Source organism: Sitodiplosis mosellana, unplaced genomic scaffold (genome assembly GCF_009176505.1).
Source record: "Sitodiplosis mosellana isolate CC-2019 unplaced genomic scaffold, AAFC_SMos_1.0 Smas_scaffold_1, whole genome shotgun sequence".
Classification (NCBI taxonomy): domain Eukaryota; kingdom Metazoa; phylum Arthropoda; class Insecta; order Diptera; family Cecidomyiidae; genus Sitodiplosis; species Sitodiplosis mosellana.
The window spans coordinates 21617304-21641458 of NW_022595244.1; the positions used below are offsets into that span (position 1 = coordinate 21617304).

The 24155-nt window shown below is 36.8% G+C and overlaps 2 protein-coding genes across 12 annotated transcripts in view; one reads left to right on the forward strand and one right to left on the reverse strand.

Moving 5' to 3' along the window:
- The window catches only part of LOC129577680 (apoptosis-stimulating of p53 protein 1-like), a 78883-nt gene that overhangs the window by 3917 nt on the left and 50811 nt on the right, over positions 1 to 24155 (reverse strand). For all 11 annotated transcript variants that reach the window (XM_055465213.1, XM_055465223.1, XM_055465229.1 and 8 more), the window contains 2 exons: positions 7939 to 8237; positions 175 to 548 (listed from right to left, as the gene is read on the reverse strand). In XM_055465213.1, the coding sequence (XP_055321188.1) occupies positions 175 to 548; positions 7939 to 8237 (673 nt within the window). The remainder of the gene's footprint in view (positions 1 to 174; positions 549 to 7938; positions 8238 to 24155) is intronic.
- On the forward strand, positions 21488 to 24116 carry LOC129577743 (uncharacterized). Its single transcript, XM_055465247.1, has 5 exons — positions 21488 to 22189; positions 22290 to 22751; positions 22848 to 22981; positions 23055 to 23453; positions 23632 to 24116. Coding segments are annotated over exons 1-5 (1161 nt in total). The 5' UTR covers positions 21488 to 22188; the 3' UTR covers positions 23797 to 24116.

Below are 24155 nucleotides of genomic sequence, written 5' to 3' on the forward strand. Positions count from 1 at the left end.
TATTTCATTTAAGCAGATATGAATATATATGTTACATTCATCAAGTTGAACACATTTCACTTAACTCATTTTCACCAAGAGATTCATAAAATGTTCACTTTTGCTTTTTCGCCACACCACACATATTCGCATCGGGTTGGCGCGCATGCAAAAATATTGAATAAATTAACTTACTTGTTTGATGTGGCAGCCGTTGAGTTGGAATGAGTGTTATTAACAAACTGTAAAACCACTCCATTATTGTTTGTATAGTTTATGTTCTCCACATTTTGATGATTGAATTGCGACTGTTGCTGCTGGTGCTGCTGTTGTTGTTGTAATTTTTGTTGATGTTCCGTTTGATTCAGCTGATTCATCATATGAATCTGATTGGTTTTCATTTGATTTTGAAATGCTTGTGATAAGTTAGTGGCCTTTTTCTTCTGTAGCCTCGACTGTAGCTCATAGATGCGTTGGTCCACTGAACGAAGCTCAGCTTGACGCTGATGAAGTGCCTCGCGTTGCAAATGTAAACGGGCATCCTGTTGCAGTGATAACTGATTCCGATACTGTTTTTCGTGGGCAAAGAGAAAGGGAGAGACACGGAAAATTCAAACAAACAAAACTTTTAATATTATTCGCTTCGTATAGTCTTATTTCTGGTGTGATGCGAATGAAAGCATTCTGATGAGTTTGAATTTAATTTATTCGAGCATTCTAGTTGACATGGTTTTTTTTTTGCTCGTATTGTCGCATTCGTATTGGAACTTTTTCCCATCCGGCATTTGTTTGAGATGTGTATTTGTGCTGGGATTGTACTTCGAGTGGAAAAAGTCAAAATGCAGCTTTCAAGTGGCTTGCTTAAAGGGAGCAAAAAAACATTTCAAACACACACTGTGTAATACATACACAAAACAACAGTGCGGCACAAACAGAAATAAAGATGACATTTTAGTTTGTGTTAGCACAAAAACAATTCAATTGCACTGGACTGTATTGCATTGCGGGCCCATATAAGTATGTGAACGATTTAAGCTTGTAAAACATCATTTCCTCGGCATCATTGAAAAAGAGAGTGAGTGAGTTCGTCAGAGTGGATGAGTGAGTGAGTAGTAGAGAGAATAAAGAGTCAAAAAACATTCCGGTAGAAAAAGTTACGCCTTGTAAATGAACTTCAACTTTTCCCATTACGTGTGTTCAACAATGAATTCCAGTGCTTAGAGAAAAAGGGCAAATAATGGTTGCCAGGCAATGTAAAACTTTCCCATAAAATCACTTGTACTTTAAACGATTTGAACGTTTTTGTCAACCCTCTCATCAATGCGATCGTGTACCAGCGGCTGGCTGAGCAACTGATAGTCGCTATTAGTTTGGTTCTCTCTATGTCTCTCTCGGTGTGTTTTTCTAGATCATCATGATAATCTATACGTCCACAACTGCCACTTGCAAAATCAACCACATGGAATTTTTCATCATCGTCAAGCCAAAAATAGAGCACAACCATCAGCGAACACAGTTACATCGGGGTACAACAAACATATGTGAAAAAACTTGCTTCTCTCGAGAGTATCCGAAAGAAAAAAAAACGTGCGCAACAAAAAGAGAACCAGTCAAAAACAACATAAAAAACGAAGTAAAATAACCATGCCACTTGACACATTAAGCGACAATCACATTTTGAATGTTATGCTTTTATATTTAACCTGCTGCTCTCATGGAATCCCAAATGAAACAACACGAAATGGAATGTGCACTCCCGAAAAACTAAAGTTCACAAGGATCGACACGAAAAAAAGAGAGTGAGCGAAGGAGAATGAGTAAATTGCACTATGAACTGCGATGCTGTCGGTTAAGTACTTTGCTCACCGTCGCAAAGCTTATTGGATTAGGATTAATTTAAAACATCGTGTGATGAAAGTCATTTGCATTTGCCAAGAATACACTCACACACATACAAGCACTGGCACAAATATTTTGGTACACACCGGATATGGAAGAATCTATCCCTGTGGTATTCACTGCACTTATTATTTTTTTAATCTTTTTAATGTGATTCTATTAGAAAAATCTGCTCCATAATGGAAGTTCTATCGATCGAAAATATGTTTGGAAAGTAAAATCATTTGGAGCGAGTAAAACTTTTCCATCAATCTGTTCGGGAGTGTCAGTGTAGCCTATTGGTATGTGTGAATCCACTTTTATAGCCTATCGCTATCTCTCTGCGATGGGGAAAAAAAACTTTTCTTCTACCATCATCAATAAAACAGCAGTTAAAGCTTTTGTTCAAATAGACTTTGTTTGTGAAATCAAGTGAAAAAGATTGAGAACACTGACATCCATTTATCAAGTGAAACTAGCAGCACCTGCTCTACCTGCCTGCCTGTCATACTATACAGCCCGATGAATGGTTTTCGGATACATACTACCAAACATTCCCTCAATGATCTGCTTGAATTTTAATTGAAGGGATTTTATAAATGGTTTCGCAAAACGGAATTTCCCAAAACGAATGAGGCTGGCGATGAATTTTGTGTGCAGATTGTTTGAATAAATGTGATTTACTGTTTATTTAATTTGTGCTTTCTTTTTTTATCTGCCATTTTTATACTGATTGACTCCACTCGAAATTGTATAAATGCATGTATGTTTTTGATGTAAGAGGGCGATAATACAAAACGATGTTGGCTTTTATTTTCAAATTTTTTCCGACCTTCCCATTTGAATCGTTCGAATTTGCCATATAAAAATTTAAAAATTTTAATTAAATTTGTTTTCATTTGCCTCTTTCGCTCGAGCGCATAAACAGAATCCAATTCATTGCAAGTGGAAAATTATTATTTTTTTTTCTGCTGAGAAATATGCAATCCGAAAATTGGAGCAACATTCGTAAGACCAACTCTCTTTCATGTTGTCACAAAGTATTTGGTAAATTGAATAAGTTTTGGCTGCTTTTTTTCCCCGGCTCTTTTGTGAATGCAATTCGAGGAAATTATTTTATTTTATGAAAAATTTAAATCTTTTCATTGGGTGCAATTTTTTTCATCCAATTACAATGCTCCTAGCGAAGGAAATCGGTGCATGTGCAAAAACACAAAAAAAAAGAGTGCTAAAGGTAACAAGGTGGAAACATGCTTCATCCATGAAATATGTTGTGCACATTACGAGCAAATATACGGAATTGCTTTTACCAGTTCATTTTATGAAATATTGTTTGGAGTGTGTGCAGTGAGCACACTGTTCACATTGCAGTGTTGTTTTTGAACATATTTTTTTAAATTACTGCCAGTGGATTTTTGCTGTATTCGACTAACTAAAAAACTATATTTTTAGAGCTTAATTACATTTTTTGTTGTTGTTATTGTCAGTGCTAAGAGATTTACGAAAAGTATGTATTGTGAAAACTTCTAAAAGTCAATTGTAAGACATCATATTGTCAGAAAAGAGACAGAGAGATGAGAGCAAGAGCGAAAAATGAGAAAATCGTCTTTTGTCAGATTAAATATTAATTGGTCATTTGCTCGTTGTGTATAATTCACTCAAACCAATGTCCGGTAACTCGATAAGTTTTCCAAGCTCCATTGTTGTTCATTCGTGTGTGTGTGTGCGAGCGCTCGTATATGTGAAGTATGGTGTACAGTTTAAATGGATTTATTTTTTATACTATGTTTCCATAGAAAACGATTTCTCATCAACTTCATATTAGATGAACATAAATGGGTTTCTGATGAATATTCTCATTTTGACAAAATGATCCAATGGCCAATCTCTCGTCTCGACTGATGGTCGTAGAGGTCTTTTCATAATAATTTTCAAGGAAAGTCTGTTTTCATTATACATTGCAACAAAAACGTTTCTTCAAAGTCAATAGCAAATGCAAAAGCAGACACACAACTTTGATGTTCTATGCAATTAGTTAAGAATCTTAAGGGCAACAGACGCGTCGCGTCCACAAACATTCTTTCGGTATGGCGTTGGAATGCAAGAAGAGCGCAAAAGCGCACGCGATTGAGAAAAGCCTTTAATGGATAGCAAACCGCTTCATTTGGTGTGAAATCTTAATGATTTTCTTACAACACACACTTTAAAATATGGTCACTGTGTAGAAAAGCCATTTTGTATCAGACATTTGCGTGCGGCATTGATTGAAACTCTTAGCTCCATAATTCTTTTTCTTCGCTCTGAAGAGATGGGGAAAGTGAAATAGTTTTGTGGAATATTTCTCGCTCTTCATTACAGTACTGAAAGGTCGACGGTCACATACAAACAACACACAGACGCATACACCAACAAATACATTTGCCACACTACATTATATTCGAGGGAGAATTAATTTCACACGGCTTTGAATACACATTGAGTGAAAGAGAAACACAGAGTGCGAGTGAGAGAGAGGGAGAGAAATGGAGTGTAGGAGAAGAAGACGAGCAGCAGTTGGTTTTTGCTTGTGTTGTTACTCGTGCTCAATGAGAAGGGTGAATAATGGAAATCGTTTTATTAAGTGCATTAACATTTAAATTGAAAGTCCCAGTTAAACAATGCGAGCAATCCTATATAAATAGGTATATTAATTTCTATCGATGTGGTTTCGCTCATACTCTCCCTATATCTAACCGTTTTTCTATGGCACACATCAAAGTGTTTGAATGGCCAATTTTAACGGTATTATAGTCTATGTATAAAACGAAAGCTCATTATCATTCTAGAATATTGAAATTGAAATTCTGTGGACATTATGCAGCATTTCATTATGCTGCAGCGAAATTCCATCAAATACCATTTTGCTGTTGTGAAAACAATGTCTACAAGAAATTAAAACAATTCGAATATTTCAAAATTTAAGCACTGCAATTTGTTTTGCTAAGCTTCTTCTCCATCCATGAGCGCATAGCAACAAAACACAATTTCAAACAGGTAAAATTATATTTTTTAGAGTAGTTTCAAGCCTTCTCAATTCCAGTGTGCTTATATTGTGGCCATGTATCAGTGATAGAATATCGATTTATGATGCAGCCAACACGGAACCATTGATTTGGTTCCCAACAGTTCAAGCACCTTCCGACACAAGCAAATGTGAATATTGGGTATTGTTATATTGGACGTTGAATGGCAGATTTCAGGTCGAAATTGACGTATCATTTGACGATCCATTCAGAAGTGAACAAAAGAATGGCGAACCAAACCATTTCGAGTCTCTTGGTAGAATTTAAAGCTTTGGAAAAATTGTAGCCAATGTGAAAAAACAAACTTGTTTGCAACCAACCGGAATTCTCAAAGGAATTATTAAAAGTTTAAAATGTTGAAACAAGTTAATGTTTTAAAATTGCTTTCTCATATAGATATTGACCAAACTTTAACGGCACAACGATATAAACTGTACCACGATAGAGTTTTTCCATCCATTTAGTAATTAATGAAAATCGAGTTTTATGCTGGAATATTCAATCTACTGCCTGCCCTAGGGGGATTTCACTCTATGCGAATACTGTCATTCGTACGAATGCGCGAATACTTTGCCATGCATTTGAATATAAACACTCGCAAATACTGATATTCGTGCCGAATATTCGCATTCGTACGAATAACCATTTAATGTATCTATACAGCGCATTAGCGAATACGTCCGAATATTGCTGCGCGAATGCGAATGCACTTGACAGATCTATATTGATTTGTTGTGTTAATCGTTGCAACTACATTGTTTACATTATTTCGCCAAAATGGTAAATAGTTATTTCGATCCAAATTTAATATCAATTTAAGTTGTGTTTTGTATTTTAGGGACTAGAAAATGTTATTTTCAAATTAGAAAAATATTTGAATGAAAAAATTCCGGCTGATATTATTAAAATCCTGGAATTCTGTGCATTTGAAAATGAATCATCTCTAATGTCCATTGACAACGATGCTATTATGGATATCGAGAACTATGTCATTGAAAACCCAGAAATTCTCAAAGAAACATCATACGAGAATGTGAATAGGTTTAAATTTAAACCGGGTCACCGATTGTTTATCCAGTTGCCACAGTTAATCAAGAATTGTAATCAAACGGAAACAAATTTGCAAAAAATCGGACACCTGCGACGGCAAATGCTTAACGTAACTAATGCGCTTTCTATATCAAATCCAGAATGTGTGAGAATTAATTGTAAAATTTCTGGTAGAGGTTCACCTAATGCACGTTGTAATTTTTCAAACACGTCTGACATCTTTCCACATGTTTGACTGTGTTTGACACTTCATCGCAACTGAGCGCATTCGCGACGAATACATGTGCGAGTGTTTTAATACGTTTCATATGCGGAGTCGCGCGAATGCTCGCGCGGCAGTACGAATACATGGTGCGAATGCAAATACTTATACTGTTTTTTGCGAATGCAGGATTCGTGCACGAATGATCATGTATTCGAATGCGAGTGAAATGCCCCTAGTGCCTGCCACTATTTTAGACGGATCATTCAATTTTGCTGTGAAGCAATTTTCCGAGTTTGAGTAAAATGCATGGAAAAATGAATACAAACCAAACACTCACTCACTTAGCCAACCTTTTGGTGGTGGTAACGGCGACGGCAACAAGGAAAATTTTCAATAAAATTATTTCATTATTTACTTTAAATGTCAAGTTTTATCCATGAATAATTCCCCAATGTGTCGCGGGTGCACGGCGTGAACATTCATTGATGTTCACTGAATCATTCGTACGATTACATGAAAAATATTATTTTTCCATTTCAGGAGTTAATTAGAAAAAGCATAGACTGAAAATCTCATCGTTTGAACATTATGATGGGCCCAAGTTTTGTTGCTCACGATTTGGGAATACATCGTTGAATCGAATGTCAGACAAAAAGTAGAATGCAGCAACAGAATGGAATGAATGAGCTCACGCGCGATCACCATAACACCATTCCGTTTACTTTTTTTCCTATTATGACCTTGTTACACACGCTACCGTTGTGACTTACGCTTTGGGGAGTAGAGCCAAAAGTTGAACACGACCGCCGACCAATTAGAATAATTCATATTTTGTGCGTGCCTATTATCTCACTTCGTATTTGTATATTTAGAAAAAAAAAGTCGTTCGAGCCGAATATTCCCATATTTATGGCATGGTACGGCGATTCATTAAAGCACCAGCAAATATTTATTAAAGGACGAACCATTAAGTTTACATAGCATGGTGAAATTTGTTTTTCTCGCTTTGTTTTGTTTTCATCTCTTTCTTCATTTCGTGCCTTCGATAAAACAATGAGGTAGCTTATGCGTTTCTAGGGAACCCAAATGCGGTGATGGAAAATAACCAATTTATTGATTAAACATTCGAATATAATTTATGTTTTCTATGTGTGTGTGTGTGAAGGATACGCGTTCCATCGTCTATTGACGCAATCGAAGCAATCGTTGTGCATTGAATTCACCGTACATAGGTTCGGTCGCTGAGCTTTCATTTATTGGTTGGTGGCTTTCAGAAGGGTTCGTTCATACATACGACCATTTCGAATATGTATACGTTGGAACAATCGATAAGGCATTCATGTTTCGGTGACATTTGCATAGCTAATGAGCAAAGTCAAAGGTACAATCGGCGAGTACAAACATAAAAAAAATACACGCATATAAATTCGAGGCCATGGGTTCTCTGCTCTTTTCTACGCTTGATATTTTCATAGAGATTAACGTATTTTTCATTGCGGAGAAATGGCATAAAAACTCAACCAAATTCGATGTTTCATGGAAAAAAATATCGAATTAATCGTATAAATACATATTTTATTCATAGCGTGAGTCTCAACAAGTTCAATTCACCGTTTTTATTTCCCTTGGGTATCACTGAATGTATCGTGGAGATAATAAGAAAAAAAAAACCGAAGAAACAATGTCGATACGGCAATAAAGATGATGATGGTGAACGAAAAAAAAAAACATTGTTACCATAAAATTGTGTGTCCGTTTGCTTACCATTAATTCACGCCGCAATTTATCAAGTTCACGAGCAGCTGGTGACGTGCCGTTCAAATGTTGTTGAATATTGGTCGTTCCATTATTACTACCATTGATGTTCAAACTATTTACTGAAACGGCAGCAGCATTTGCTGCCGCATTCACTCCGGCAGCTGTCGATATTAAATTCAGTGGACCACGTCGATCTCGTCGCAATTCTTCCAGTTGTTTTGTCAGTGCCTCGACCTTTGCGACAGCCAAGCTCAGCTCCTTCTCCTTTTCACTGAATAGAGCACGAATCGAATCGAGGTCATTGCCTGAATTAAGTTGAATGAAGAAAAAAAGAATACATTAGTTACATTGGATTTCCATAACAAAATGGAAACAGAAACAGCAAAAAAAAAAAAAAATTCAAATATATTTCTATTTCGAGAAAATTGGATTTCTTTTAATGACACGGTTGCATTTATGCATGGCAAAACATTATTACATCGGTTGCAATAAACGTCATGCATTCACATTGAAATCGAACATTTGATTGCTTTTGCACGTCGAAAAGAAATTCCACATCTTAAGTCTTCATACTAGTATATATATAAGCGGGGCGGCGTGTGCAAGCGTGTGTATGCGGTTCGGATCGATGAAGACAGAAACAGATGTTGTGCAGTTATTTTTCGATGTACCCGACGGAACTGCATTCGAACGCGTCGATGAAAAATTGCCAGAACATATCTCTTTTTCTCTGGGTTTTCTTCTAGTAAGTTTGGAAACAAACTCTTCGAAAGTCATTACAATCAATTTCAGACAACCGGAGAAATGAAAAACTTGCGCCATTTTCGAAGCGGGGAGCAAAAACGAAGATAAAAACGCAAACTAATATATCGGAACATCTTTTTCATTTATTTGCTTGAATGCAACGTGGTTAAATAGAAGCAAATAAATTCATTCAATTTCCTTCATATCACTTAAGCTCGACTGGCGCTCCATTTTCACACGTACGCATGAACGAATATTCATACTATCACGTACACAAATGCTAAGCTCTCTGTCTCTGCTCACTATGCTCGCTACTGCTTATTTGCCGTGCAGTCTTTTGCGCTAGTGCGATTTTTTCCCTCTACATAGTTAAAATGTATGGCGTGACATCATCACTCTATTTATTTCGGTTCGTGCTAGTGCCGCCAACAAATCACATTTAATATGTAATATATGAAAAGTGTGCTGGAATACAAGCGAATGGAAGAAGAAGAAAAACGACAATTCGACGACCAAAGACGACGACTTTGACAGAATGAATTGTCAAGAATAATATCCACTGAACGGAAGGAAGTGGTACGGTTGTAGTGTGTTTAGTGGAAAACTAAAAGAGAATAAAAAATCGAACGAAAGAATGGAAAAAAAAGAAGTGATATCACCGCACAGCTGTGGCTGGTAAGCTGTAGTTGATTCACTAATTTCCAGGATGAGCGAGCACATTTCTTGCTAACACGTTCATTCCCACGATAATTTATGGTGAAGTCATTCGTCTTGCTCCTTCGTTCTTCATCGTTCGCTTAAAATGTTCTGTGAGTGTGTGTGTGTGTATGTGTTTGCGTGTGACTTTGGTGTGAACCTCAAGAGTTCTTCACAACTCTGCGAACAAATCGATTTTCATTGAGAATCAATAAGACAATCAAACGCTGTGAATACTTAGCTGAATGATAATGAATTCTTTAAGAACGTATTATTCACTCATTTGTGTCAGTGAGCTTGTTCATTTTCTCACTCTTCCTCCATTTCTCGCATTCACTTTAAACCACCCCGTTATTCGTGGCACTCTTTGCCTGGAACTTTTCGATAATGTCATCGGCATTTCATTTCCATTTCCACTTTAAATTCATTTCGTGAAAAGAGTAGAGAAAAAAAAACGTGCAATTTTTTTTAAGCTCCTTAATTCGACGTTAAAGAAGTTTGTCCTGGCTGTGACATCGATGTTGTAGTTGAATGACGATTCGCGATCTCTTTCTATCTCTGTGTCGCGCGCGCGGGCACTCACCGCTCACACTCGCTTCATCACCCTGTGAAATGCATTATCGATAAACACTTTTGATGAACGAAAAAGCGGAAAATTTAACTTATCAGCAAAGCATTTGTGTAATTAAAAAGTTGTGTCATTAGCGCGTTCGCGTTATATCTCTCTAGTGAGCGTAAGTTTGTTGGCTCACTCGTCCAACGCAAGACAGAGCCTCATGCTGTGCAAGTGTGCTCTCGTTTATGTTTGATGGAAGGCGACAACCGAACGAGCTCAAAAAGAGATTGAACGAAAGAAAGGCGACTGTACGAGCCAAGTGAATAGCAAAAAGGGAAAAACAATGTTAATTAATCCATTTAGTTTAAAACGTAGCGCAAAATACTTGGCTAATGCAAAGCAACACGGACTCTCGAAATACAACTGCTGAAACATTAAAACGATGAATACGATTCGAATTAAAGGCAAATCCGACTGTGTATGTGCGTGTGAGAGAATTGCAGATTTTCTTCCGAAATTGATTATTAAGTACATTTAATGCGATTTAATGAAAAAAAAAAAATAAAAGGCAAAAAGGCGTAAAAATGCCAGGCCACTTTTTCCGGGGAATGAAAAAGTTTTCAAAAGGTTTGGACTCGAAATAACGAAAACCTCTTAAAGATTTTGCTCCTTTTTTTAATTTTCATAATGATAAGACAAATATTAAATGGCAAGCAAAGTCGAACAAGCAATTTCCTTCATTTAGTCAATTTTTCCGAAAACATTTAATGGGAATGCTTTTGCATTTCATATTCCAAACGAATCGAAAACAAATATATGAGTAAATAATTTGCTCGACCCATTTCAAAAATTAAGCCGTACAATTTGTGTATACTTTTGTTTATTTTCTGTTTCAATATTAATGTGGTGAAACCATTTCAGACGTTGGAATCCAACCGGAATGGTGAAAGATATTGCACCCATCGAACTTCGATTAATTATTGAACCGAGTTGCTGTGGATGAAAGCAAGGGGAAGCGAGCGGCACTGAATTGTGCGTCATCGCAACAGCAAAAGGTAAACACAGGCAGCTATCGAATTACAAAAATAGAATTGAATTGCTTCTACGGCTGTTGAACAAAAATACGCCTTTATTTACTCGTCTCCATTAAAGTAAACCAATAATGATGTATATCCATTGGTGTGATGGTATGGAAAATGTGCTGAGACCATGCCAAACTTCAGTGTACACTGTACACACAAAACGAATGAAATCCATCGAAAATATGCCCAAATGAACAATCAAACTAACCTTTCGGCTGTATTACTCTTCCACAATTCCACTGGCTCTGTCTGGATATTGAAAGCTTATTGGCGATTTGTGGTGATTCAATGTCAGCCATTCAACGCAGATTCAATTCATTGTTCATTGTTGCTGTGAAATGGTGATTTTGGTATGGGTCGTTTAGACTTTTCTCCCTCGCTGTATTATAAGCATCAATCTGATTCGAGGTTTATTGTTTTGTTTTTTTTTTCCGTATTTTTTTGCTCGTATGTTGACAACTGTATTGCTTGTCTGTAGTCTGGTCTATTTACTTGTATCCGTACCATACCTTTGATGTAAATATTGATTTTCTAAAGCGATGACAAAACGGGCATGTCATTCAATAGACAAAGTTTCCGAGAACATATGTCGCTGTGCTTATGGCTTGTTTGAGTTTGACGGAATTTCTGATTGCGCTTGACACACCAACACCAACGAGAGACAGAGACAGAAAGCGTGTTTATCTTTGTCCGATCAACATAAAGTAACCTCTACTTGAAACACACAACAAGCTGGCATCATTCTAATGTCATCAACATCGTGCGTCGGTGATGGAAAGCGCTATGTGTGTTAGTGTGTGTGCGTGCGTGTGACCGGGCCGATATTTATGCATAATATTCAACACCAAAGCATTTGGGTTAAGGCTTTTGGTGCTGGAATGTTCGACAGAGTTTGGATATCCTTATTGTTTTCTTAAACAATAACTGGAGGCAGAGTGATGATACCACGGCGATAATTTGATGGAAGTGATTAATTGAAAACATCAATTTAATTTTCAAGTTTTCTTTTATACGGCAAAATGATAGAGTAGGACTTTTTATTTCTCACTCTCTTGTCAGGTTCCTTGATTTTACGGCCATCTCTTGGGCGTAATCCTTATTCCCATTAGAACACTAATTTTCTCTTGTACAATTTGAATGATGAACGTTCATTAGATTTTTTCTCTCTCTCTCTCTTCGTTTCTTGGTAAACTGAGAATGTGTTGGAACGCACATCAAGCGAGGCCGCCTCATTGCCCAGCTCTTTCTCACTTTTACACAATGCCTGCTCAAGACTCCGAAGTGTAAACATTCGCAATTACACTTTATATTCGTGTGGGTTGGGTTGGATATGGTAGAGTGGGCTGTGAGTGTATGGGTGCGAGTTTGTGTATATGCGCTATATTTTCTTTTAATTAACGATGCAACACCTATTCTATTTCATTCATTACAGCTTTTGTCACAGTGAACGTCAACAAACATTTGTGAGTGCTGCTATGGATGATGAGTGCATACAGCATGCGACATACATTCCGACTCATCATTATTGTCATCATCATCAACGGTGTGTGTATTATTTTTAGGCAATCTGCACGGGGCAAATACACTTTAAAAGCATTTCACTTCCAATATTGTGTATATGTGCCACATGTACCAAGTATAGAATGCTACATTTGATTTGCTTCGAAATGAAAGCAAACAATAGTCGCTGATACAGCAATTGTCTGTACATTGTATTTTCTAGCGGCAGCATGTGTCTGTGTATATGTATGTATGCATGTGTGTGTGTGTGTGTGTGTGTGTGCTAAATTGAATCAGTTCACTATATGGATGGAATAATTTGCATCCATATAAGTTCTTTGAGCATCCATTCTCCGTTGGGCATTCGCATTTTTCCAGCTTCAGTGACACCCGATGCTATGGCATTTCACATGTGCACGTTCATTAACAATATACTTGTATATGTAATAAATGAAACGGCACATAGTTCTCAAGCCTATTCATCACATTTCAACTAAAAACATTTGCCATCATTAAAAAAATGTCTGAAAAAGGATACTTGGCTTTTTTGTACACTGCAGTTCAAAAGTACCAGCAGAAACGCGATAGAAATCGTTCCATTTTTTGCTCTGGCAAATAGTCGCGTGTTGATTGCGAACAAAATCACGGGCTGACAAAAGATGGAGTTTAACAAAAAAAAAAACGCTTAAATTGTCATCTCCCCATACAGGTCAAATAAAAAAGCCCGAAATTTCAAAGGCACTCAAATGAGGCGGTCGTTTCATCTGCTGAATATTTGACGAAATGGATGTAATAAACATAAAAATAATTGGTGATGTACGAAGTCTTGTGGCCTTTGCTGTTGCGAAATGAAATGTTTGCCAGCAATCAAGAGCTCAGCTGTGTCCCTGTCCATTGTTTAGATTTGAATGTATATTTTATAGCTTCAGGTGATACTTTGAATATTGTCGTTGAAACTATATATGTCTATACGTAGCGTGATGTGCACGACCGCACACGGCCCATTCAAAGTCCGACAGCAACAAAGCACGCAATTATTTAGCGAAAAGATGGAAAATAAGAGTTAGTCGGTCGCTCTTGCCATCGGAGAAATTCGTTCATTTTTCCCTTTCTCGCTCTGCTATCCGTACCACTGAGTGAATAAAGAGGATACAACTATGCCAAATGGCTACTTGAAGCAAAACATTGAGAGAAATTCAGGAATTGTATTATTCGTTTGTGCGTGCGTATATTAAAAAAAAAAAATTCTACGTAGATAACGATTCATATCATAAATGTCTGTCATCAAAAGTGTGCACGGTGGCTACATTCTGCGATACCCTAGTTTCAACAGCATTCGACTTTTGCCATTCTGAGTGTATTCTATCTTGTGTTATTTCTTCTATTCTAATGCATTTCAATGCTCGCATTAGGTTGATTTTATCAAGTTTTAATGATGAGCGCCGCTCGCTCGTTTGCAACCCACAACTAAGCGAAAATAAATTCTCATAAAGTAATAGGTAAAGTCAGAGAAATTAAAAAATATCTATTTCTTTTGTATAAATACTTCGACACACTCCCACATCTCGGCATGGGAATGAAACAGCGGGGAATAAAGTTGTTGTTATGAGATGATTTGAATATTAAAAGGACAAAAGCACATTGTGTTGAAGAGGAGCTCAAGAGAGAATGGGAAAAAATACACCTACAGTTTACAATGTTGCAAAGCTCTGCAAATACTCTCAATTTAATACCTGTGACTGCAAAAACCAAACAATCTCTATCTCATGAACTAACACACATAAAAAAGAGTTAAAATGACCGTGTGAAATTTGAGCATGAAATTTTTGGCATAGAGCATTATTGTTATCGCCCATTTTGCGGATTCAATTCACTGCCGAATGGATGGCTCAGTTGTTAGAGAAAAACGCTGAGGAAATCCTTATCCATTCAGCGTTTGCGGCAACAATGAAGTAATTCTTAATCACTCGGAACAACTTTTTTTTTTGTCGACTATGAGTTTCATTCTATGATTCTGCCATAAACGAATTATTCTAATATTTTCCCTCTGAAAAAGCGTGTTTGAAGCGACAAAAAAAAACAACGATGTTTGACCAAATGCGCTTAAATTTCATGTTCTAAGCATGAAATGTTTGTATACATGCTCGGCATATTTAATGGGATGTGTTGAAAAAAAAAATCTGAGATGCAATTCACTTGGATTGTGTGTTTTTCTTGTTCATTCATTTGCAGTACATCATTTTTATACCTTTAGGAATTACGGAACTGTTAAACATTTATAAATTTCATTTAATATCCGCACCAATGAAGAGAAGAAAAAAATACATGAACTCTGAACAGATTGTGCTAATGAAGAGAATATAGTATGATGTTATTTTCCCTTTTTAATTATAATTTTATCTTGATTAATTAGAAAACCTGAGATTAAACGAAACATTTACGGGTCTCGGTTCATCATTTTGTTCGATGAAGCATTTTCACTCTCTCTCCCCACAGCCTAATGCCAAAGTTTATGAGGTAATTGTGAGAGAAGAATTTGACCTTTTTTCTTCATTAAATATACACGTTTCAATTAAATTAACATACTCCCACTCGTCACACTATCCACGTGCACAAGCCAGAAATATCCATAGTTTTCCGAACCAAGGCACCAAGGAACACATGTTTGCGAACATCTATAACTACGTGAACAATGTGTTTGTTTTTCTTTTCTCTCTACTCTTTTCAATCAAAAAGAATGTCAAATCCAGCCTTTACATTTATTATGTTTGATCACACGTTGGAAAATAAATTTTCTTTTTCGAACCAAAGACGTCAACATTCTAACGATAATTATGAAACATTTTCCAGTTCAAGTCACATCCTCGTTTGATGTGTACTTGAAACTTACCTTTCACAAAAAAAAAGAACTTTCTTTTCTCCCTCGAAACACATACAAAGAAGATTTTTTGCGTTTTTGTTCTGCCATCAAAGAAAAAAAATGTCTTTTTACACAGGGTGTATGGTGTGATGATGGCTACATGCTATCAAATACTGTGCCACATACCATACCGTATTGTTGATGAGGGTAAAGCAAAACAATGTTGTGATTCACTTATAGCGAAGATTTAGACCATACTCAAGAGAAAAAATACTCTTCATTTTTGCGGTGTATGTATCGTTCACGATATGCGTTCGCTCTTTTTCTGCCTTATTCACACTTACACTAAATTCGTCATACAAAACAACGGCAGAATGTAAGTGTAGAACGCATGCGGATACACTAAACGTTCGCACTTCTCACACCAATACTAATGCATACGGTCTTGGGTCAATATCGCTACACACAACTGAAGAGCACCGCATGCGTTCTACACTTAGGTTCTGCCGTTGTTTTGTATGACGAATATAGTGTAAGTGTGAATAAGGCAGAAAAAAAGCGAACGCATAGCGTGAGCGATACGTACACCGCAGATTCGAAGGGTATTTTTTCTCTTGAGTAATTAAGTAATCGAATAAAATTCCATTTCCCGCGAAATCGCTGTTTCGCAATAATGAAAAATATTTTTCGTTGAAAATTCATTTTGTCAGAGATAAAAAAGGTCCTAGATTATGCGGATCATAATGAAAATACTTGAACTGATAAAGCCACATGTAAGCTTATCAATTTCTCAATAAACGCAGGACTAATTCTTGCGACATTTTCCATTTCTCGGGGACACACTGTGCGCTGCGAGGTATTTTTAACCATTGTGAGGAGAGTAAAATAAGGGCGCTCTCTCCTTCCCGTTCCGGCATACCCCATGGCACTTAGACAAAACAAATTTGACGGAAGCACAAAAAATGTATACGAGCAATTAAAAAGATATATTATACTTTCCCTATCCCTATCCCATGTTTTGAGTGGATACATTTCAAGTGGATGAAACGAAAGGCAGAAAAAGCACAAAGTACAGAACAGAGCTGAAAAAAGTCTGGGCTCATTTTTGTGTGAAAAATGTATACAGAAACGAAGAAAAAAAAAAACACTAACGAAAAACAACTCAAACAAAGGGAATGTGAAAAATGATGATGGGAGCATCGAAGCGGTTGTTTTCACTCCTTCACTCTTCTTCGCTGTTCCTTCCTTGTGCCCATTCTTTTTCGCTCTCGCACTCTCTCTCTCTCTCATCAAGTGTAAATTCAACAACAAATTTAAATTTTAGATGAAGAGAAAAGATACATTTGGTTTACTTATTTTAAACGCGTTACGCGTATATTTATATACATTATTTGGTTCAAATTACACGCGCGCAAAATGCACAATACAATTCGAGCCCTCGGTATTTTGGGATGCCATTTCACAATTTTTCAACTAAAATACCATTGATGCTGTCATGTTTTCGGTTTTTTTCGAAACAAAAATTATATAATTGCACAGTCACATTTGACGGGCCAAATAGACAAGGCATTTTTGCCGTAAATAAAGATCAAAAGTCTGAAACGATTTGTACGCTCTCGTAATTCGAATATTTTTGTACCGTATACATTTCGAAATATTTCACCATTCGTCGCCTGAATCCTATACTTGCTTAAATTTTTGAGACTAGATGTATTTGACATGAGCCTATTCACGTTGTGGTTGGCATTCATTAAATAAATTCCTTCCTCATTTCTTTGCTGAGCTATTTGACGGCAACAATTTGATGGCATATCCATCTGCATATTGTTCTGTCTGCGCCTCATCAAGTCTTTTCCACTCTCTTCGCAATTTATTCGATCCGGGTTTTTTTCCGGAGTGGGTGGTGCTGATGGTGGTTTAGGGAGCAGCTCTAATCTGTTTGACGATGGCTGCCGAAATAATTTCGTAATCAGCATCTCGAACACATAGTGAACGAGCAAGCGGGCGAGCACGCAAGCAAACCAAAACGATATGATAAAAAAATGTCCTGCGTTAGCGAATTATTCCGATGTTGATAAGAAATAAAATTTGCTTTGCAATTCCATCCAAAAAGTTGACATCTCATTTTGTGTGTGCGGGTAGAATGAAAAATCCCATAAGCCATTGCATACATAGAGACGTGCTACACTTAATTTATTCATTTATTTCGCTCTCGTTTCGCTTATTCACAATGTTCGGTTTGCTATATCGACAAATCGAAATTATGTATGGTGGAATGGACAATTGGACAATGTTGTGTGCAGTGTGCTCGCACGAGAGCTTCCAAGGCGTGTACATCATGCGTGTGCAAGGACAATCAAGTATTTTCCTAAATACCATTTTGATAGATTCTTGGAACTCGCTGTGGCGCTTAATTTTCATGATATTACCATGGCACAATGTTGAGTTCAAACCACCGACAGAGGAATTTATTTATGCGTCAGCATTTTTTTCTTCTTCATTCGGTTGCCATTGCTGCTTGCCTCGCTCTACGTTCTTTCTATTCACTTACTGGCTGACGAGAAAACGCGAAAAAGCACAACCAACCAGCATGTTATGTATATGCACGCAGTACTCACTTGCTCTCGGTTGCCGCACATACACTCCGTACTCATACTATTTGCTCATATTGAAATCAATAAACTAAAGAATCCAATAATGCCATATCCATAATGCGATAAAATAATAACTTTGCAAAAGGACGTTGTCGTTATCGTTATCGTTGTTGTTGTTGTCGACGATGTCGTTGTCGCATCCACATCGCACACATAACCAAATGAAATATAATCGATGGAAAATGGGGAAGCAGAAAAAAAATATTTCGAGGCAAAGTGGTTCGTGACAATAATACTGAAAACAATGCAAAATGATTTTTTTTCTTTCAAGTATCACATCGCATGCAAGAGACAACGTGAGCCAACAACCACCATTCCTACCACCGCCACCATTGCCACCACCACAACCATCATCATCGCAAAGAGACAGAAAAGTCGTGCGAATCAGAACAGTCTTTTTCGACAAGTTTTCTGTAGCTTTTTTCAAAGTTTTGCTCTCAGAGTTTCATGTCAGATTTCATTTCTGGCACGTTTTTATTTTCCTTCGCTTCTTCGTGGTTCCGTACGAGAAAGAAAAAAAAACTCGCATCTCTGAGTGACAGGATTTGCGATGTCAGTCGTTTCCCTTTCATCATAAAAGCCTGTGCACTGACTCAATGCGAACTGATACCGACTGAATGTGTGCATGTGTGTTGTTGTCGGCATGTATGGATTTGTCGTCTATATGTATGTTGACGTTTATTTATATGTTGAGTGTCATTCACATTGTTGTGCACAGCGAACAACACATCGGAACATGTGCACATGTCGTGTAATACCTGACGATGTAAAGTATCACTTGAAATTTTATTGCCCACTTTTTTCCCGCATCACTCGCTCTTTCTCGCTCCCTTCCTTCAATTCAATTTGGCGTATAGTACACTCTGCGTTATAAAAAAAACTTTATTCTGTGGCTGCTTTGAATAAAATCATCGTGTGTTTGCCTGTGTTTTTTAAGCTAAATGATTTGATTGACTCTGCTTTTTCAATCATTCCATTTGGTTCGTTGCATTTTATCGAGTTTATGCTCTTATTTTATTTACTGGTACTTCAGTCAATGAGATTTGCGTTGTAATAATAATTTTGTTGTGAAACAAACAAATGCGAATTTTGTTTTACAATGATTTTGCCTGTAGCTCAACGAGAAGAAAGTTTACTGTTTCTGTTTGTATATATAAGAAGTCAGATTCTTCCATTTTTTCTTCTTCTACAGCTGTAGAAGCTTCTTCTACCTGTAGGTAAACGCTCCTTTGGCGAACTGTAAGACATTGCTGTTCAAAGCCATTTAACATCTATTAAATGAACCGGATGAGGGCGAATAAATAAATAAGTCGACATTTGGGAAACACGACACTTTTGATCGTATGTTTTTGTGTTTCACTTGAATCTTCTTCATCTTCTTCTTACAAGGTCTATTTTAGGTGAAATTATATTGATTTTTGCGCCAGCAGTTCAATGAATTGTTCACAAAATTCAAATGCTAATAAAATAATGGCACAGCTAAGCAAACACACGGTTAACTCATGAATGAATGAACAATCAAACAAATGAATGAACGCAGTCAACATTGCATGGCCTGAAATTGAATTTTCAATTTGAATACGGATGTTGTGTTTAGGCGTGAAAGATTAATTCTCCGAAATGCACTTCATTTAAAAGCAGGCAAACACATTAAATTGCGAAATATTTGTTTGCCAGCGCATTGGGTTTTTTGGTTTTATGTTACACGTTCAAATGTTAAGTAACATCCCAATGTGCATACTTTAAAAAGCCGAAACAAAGTTCAAAATTGATTAAATAGTTGCAATACGCATCCATACAATGGTTCGTTTTTAATCTAAAATTTGAACTGAATTCGGAATATCGATTGAAATTCAAAACCGACGGAATTTGGCATTTGATAGAAATGTTATTTACTTCCAGTTATTTGTGGCATGCAAATGCTCTCCCTCCCTATGACTCGCCCATTCTACCGTTTTGTCTCTCTATTTCTCTTCCTTTCTCTCTCTGTCTCTCTCTCTCTTTCTCTCTTTTGTTTGTTCGCTGGGAAGTTTTGTGGTTAATTAGCCAGAAAACGTTTTCAAATGACGTGAAAGCTTTGTAGACGATTTGTAAATATTTGCCGTTATTTCAACCACTCAGTCGTTCTCTCTCGACTCTCTTCCTCTCTGCTCACTCTCTTTCGTTCCATATGTATCATTGAAACCCTAAAATTGCAATCGAATTTGCATTTCATTCAACTGCCACAAAAGACAAAACAGTTGAGCAATTCCGTTTGCCTTTGCTGCGAGTGAATACATAAACAAAATATTCAAGTTCGGTCGATTCGAGGAAATGCTACTTCTGGGAGCTTTTCTTTCGTATAATTAATAGCATTCAATTTGCAAGAATGAAATACGTGCGCTGCCTCAATAGTCATTAAATAAAGGCGAGTGCTGTGGAACAACAGCCATTTTGCCTCTGCTGTTACAACTTCGAATCGTACACACAACAAAATCGCACTCACAGTGTGAGAGTTCCGAGCCGCAGAAAACTAAATTGAAAACCTTATCCTGGACAAATGGTGTGTAATAGAAATAAACGAAAATCAAAGAAAAAAAAAACAAAAGTTCCAATTGCTGGGTTATCGTTATTTGCGCCCTTTTACGCGTATAGCCTCTATACATGCTATTTCAAACGATCAGATTCAAGAAATTAACTACACATGCTGCCAATCAAACTGACTGCACATCTCGATGTTTATTATTCAATGTGTAGAATGAGAATGAGAGAGAAAAAGTAAAGAGTAGATAATACTCAATCAATTGGATTGTTCCAGTCAAAATCAAAATTGTGGATGCCTTGTGCCAGCCAATTGAACCGCATACTTTGCCATTGATTATGAATCAAAATAAAATATGCACACATACCATTTACATTCAGCTATTGAAACTGTGAGAATATTGAATCAACGAATTTCAATTCATTTGGAAAATGAAGCGTCAATTGCTCATATAAATACATGCTGTGCGATCTGAATTTTAACGCAGCTTAAACAAACATATTATTGCGGAAAGGGCCGTATGTCTGAACACAGACTTATAGAATCGGAATTTTCCAATGACGGTCGATTGAAGTGTATTGAGTGCAGCTCAAACCAAAAAAAAAAGAATATTGCGTGTATTAAAAAAATGACATGCTTGATACTGAATTTATACTGAAACCCATATATGTTATCAATCATTCTCACACTCATCAAAATGCTCGTCACATTCTACCATAGATTGAGAGTGATTTATGTAAGTAACAAACATTAACATGCGAAACCATTTGATGCTGCTTTGACTTTTTGTTTTAATTTCTGTCAGCTGTTGTCACTCTCTCTCTCTCTCTCTCTCTCTCTCTCTCGCGCCCGCTGTGTGTATGTATATGTGAAGAGCAGATATTAGCTCTCTAGCCACTTTGTATTCGAAGCGGTTTTCAAAATTGAAACCCAAGCTGCTGTATAGAAAAATGTTTGAATTACAAAATCATTCTACACGCTTAACATTCACACTGGCATTGTTATTGTTTATGAGTGGTTTGTGTGTGTTTGGGGTGTAAATAAGTAAAATGGGAAAATGTGCAATGTTCTCAACGTATACAAATTATTTCTAGCCTAAAGTGGGGCAATCAATTTTCCATACAAAATGATGTTGTTTTTTAAGCCAAATTTTCCGGCAAAAAGTGTTTATTACTCTCAATGACAAGCATTTACCGAGATCATTCAACTACCAACATTTGTATTACCATTTTACCATTAACATTCCACATAAAGTTTAATCATTTAGCTCGAACATTTTTGTTGTGCACATTTTAGAATCGTAATTGTGTTTTGGAATGCGTTGTTGGCATCGAAACCGTTACAATATCCATCGAATAGCGAATCCGTGCCGATTTGTGCAAATACTAATCAACACAATTCTACATGAACTGTTTGGATATGTGTGTTTGTTTTGTGTGTGTGTGAACACTTCTCTGAACGTAATCAATAAATGCACGATCATACACACACACACACACACAATGATTATATGTTTCGAAGTGAACTAAATACTTAATCTCCAGTGTACTGTGTAGTTAGACTGTGTGTCTGTGTATGCAGATTGAACTGGTTGTTTGAGCACACCAAATAATAGGTCTCAATGAGCACTCAATTTACATTTAAGTATGTATGCCTTTTTTTATTATTAAAAGGAAGAATGAAAGGAATTACTCGAAACTCAAGTATTTTGTGATTACATCGCCTAACTGGCAATTCATTTCAGTGCTTAAAAATGGATTGCGAAGAAAAGACGATTGCTCAAATGATGCTTGTATTTGTACTTGTACTCGTGCTCGTATGATTGAATATTTGCACTTGTGTCAGCGTCAGCACCTCGGCTGCTCGAAGGCAACAGCATTATCATCATCGTCGTTGTCGTCGTCGTCGTGGCTGTGCACCACAGCAAATAAAGCACAAGCGAGCAAGCGAACGATTTACTTTGATGGAATAAATCAGGCATCGATAATAAATAGCAATTTATACCGCCCCATCAAAATGAGTAAGCACCATGAAGGCAGAGTGAATAAAGAGCACAAAGTTTTAGTGGCTGACATAAATGTTTCATCAAAAGTGTCAAAACTTTTTTATTTTTGTGGTTGTTTCTTCGTTCTTTGGTACTGTGGGTGGATTTCAAATTCATTCGTTGCAGCTGACATACATACTTATGGGCCTTCCGACTTTAAAGGTTTGCTCTTAACTTTTCCGTCTGATTCTTTTTCATTTTCTTTTTATTTTTATTTTAAGTTGATATGTACATAATATCCGTTTATTTGATTCGAAGGGGAAGTGATTTTAAATCGACGTATTTTCATACGAAACACAACCGTACCAACAAATTATACGGTACTCTACAAATATGTACTAAACAAATTGGCTGGAGTGGTGTCCTACGTGGAATTCAATGTGGCAAATTGTGTGAGTATATGGCCCACTTTAGATGAGGATTGCAAATTTGAAATTGAATAATCAAATGGTAAACCATTTTCAGGTGAGCACCGGAACGGTTGAGCTATTGTTGGGTGAAGGCGTGCGACAAGATACGGTTGTCACAGTAAATTTGCATGTAATGAATTGTGAACATCTCCATATAAATGGCCGAATACTCGGTACAGAAGCATCTGTAGCCACACAACTGGCATTCGATCCCTTTCGTGCCGAAATCTACGGTGATAAACTCTTTGAGCCAAAATCATTTGCACTCATTTATGCGCACAACGAAACTCGGTCCATGGATCGATTCTTTAAGATTGGTCAACGACAAACAAACGATACCGTACTCATGTTCGATGAAATTATTGTCAAAAATGAATTGAGCCCATTTCCACAATATGAAATCGAATACAACGAACCAAATGTGTTCATAACACAAATTGAATTCCAATTCGACGTAAGTTTTTCATTGCCCATTTATCTCTCTCTCCTCATTGTCCTGTCTCGGCAACTAAAAATGACAACCGCTGAATTATTACAACACATTGCATGCACAGATACAACGCACATTGCACAGTTACCATTAATCTAATTTGCTTCGTTTCGTTTCATTTACTACACACACACACACATAGTCGCCGACTGCAACAGCATTCTTGAACAGTTCGTTTATTCAACCGCATAGCTTCAATGCAATCGTTTATGATCTGAATCGGCCACAATTTACCGTAAATTTCAATGTTTACGGATACCGTGCCAGCGACAAACCATCACAATACAAGTCAATCCTAACATTTTAATGCATCGGCAGCCATCGAGAACAACAACGGCAGCAGAAATAAAATGGCGCGCTATCAGTGCACTATCTACATATAATGAAAACCTATGGTGAAAACAATAACAGCAAATCAGATGACAAAACGACTCACAGCCCAACCGAGAGGAATGTGCTATCCGCTTCTTTTTTTTTGTTACTAGATACAGTAAAAATTGTTTGTTAGTCGTTTTATTTTCATGAAATATCATACATTTCTACATTTTATGGCAAATTAAATGAAATTTATGTTCATTCTACAATGACGAGAAATAAAAACATGTCTATTTGGTTCTTACATTTTGCGCACACATAATTGATAAAATCTTACGGCGGCGATGGAGA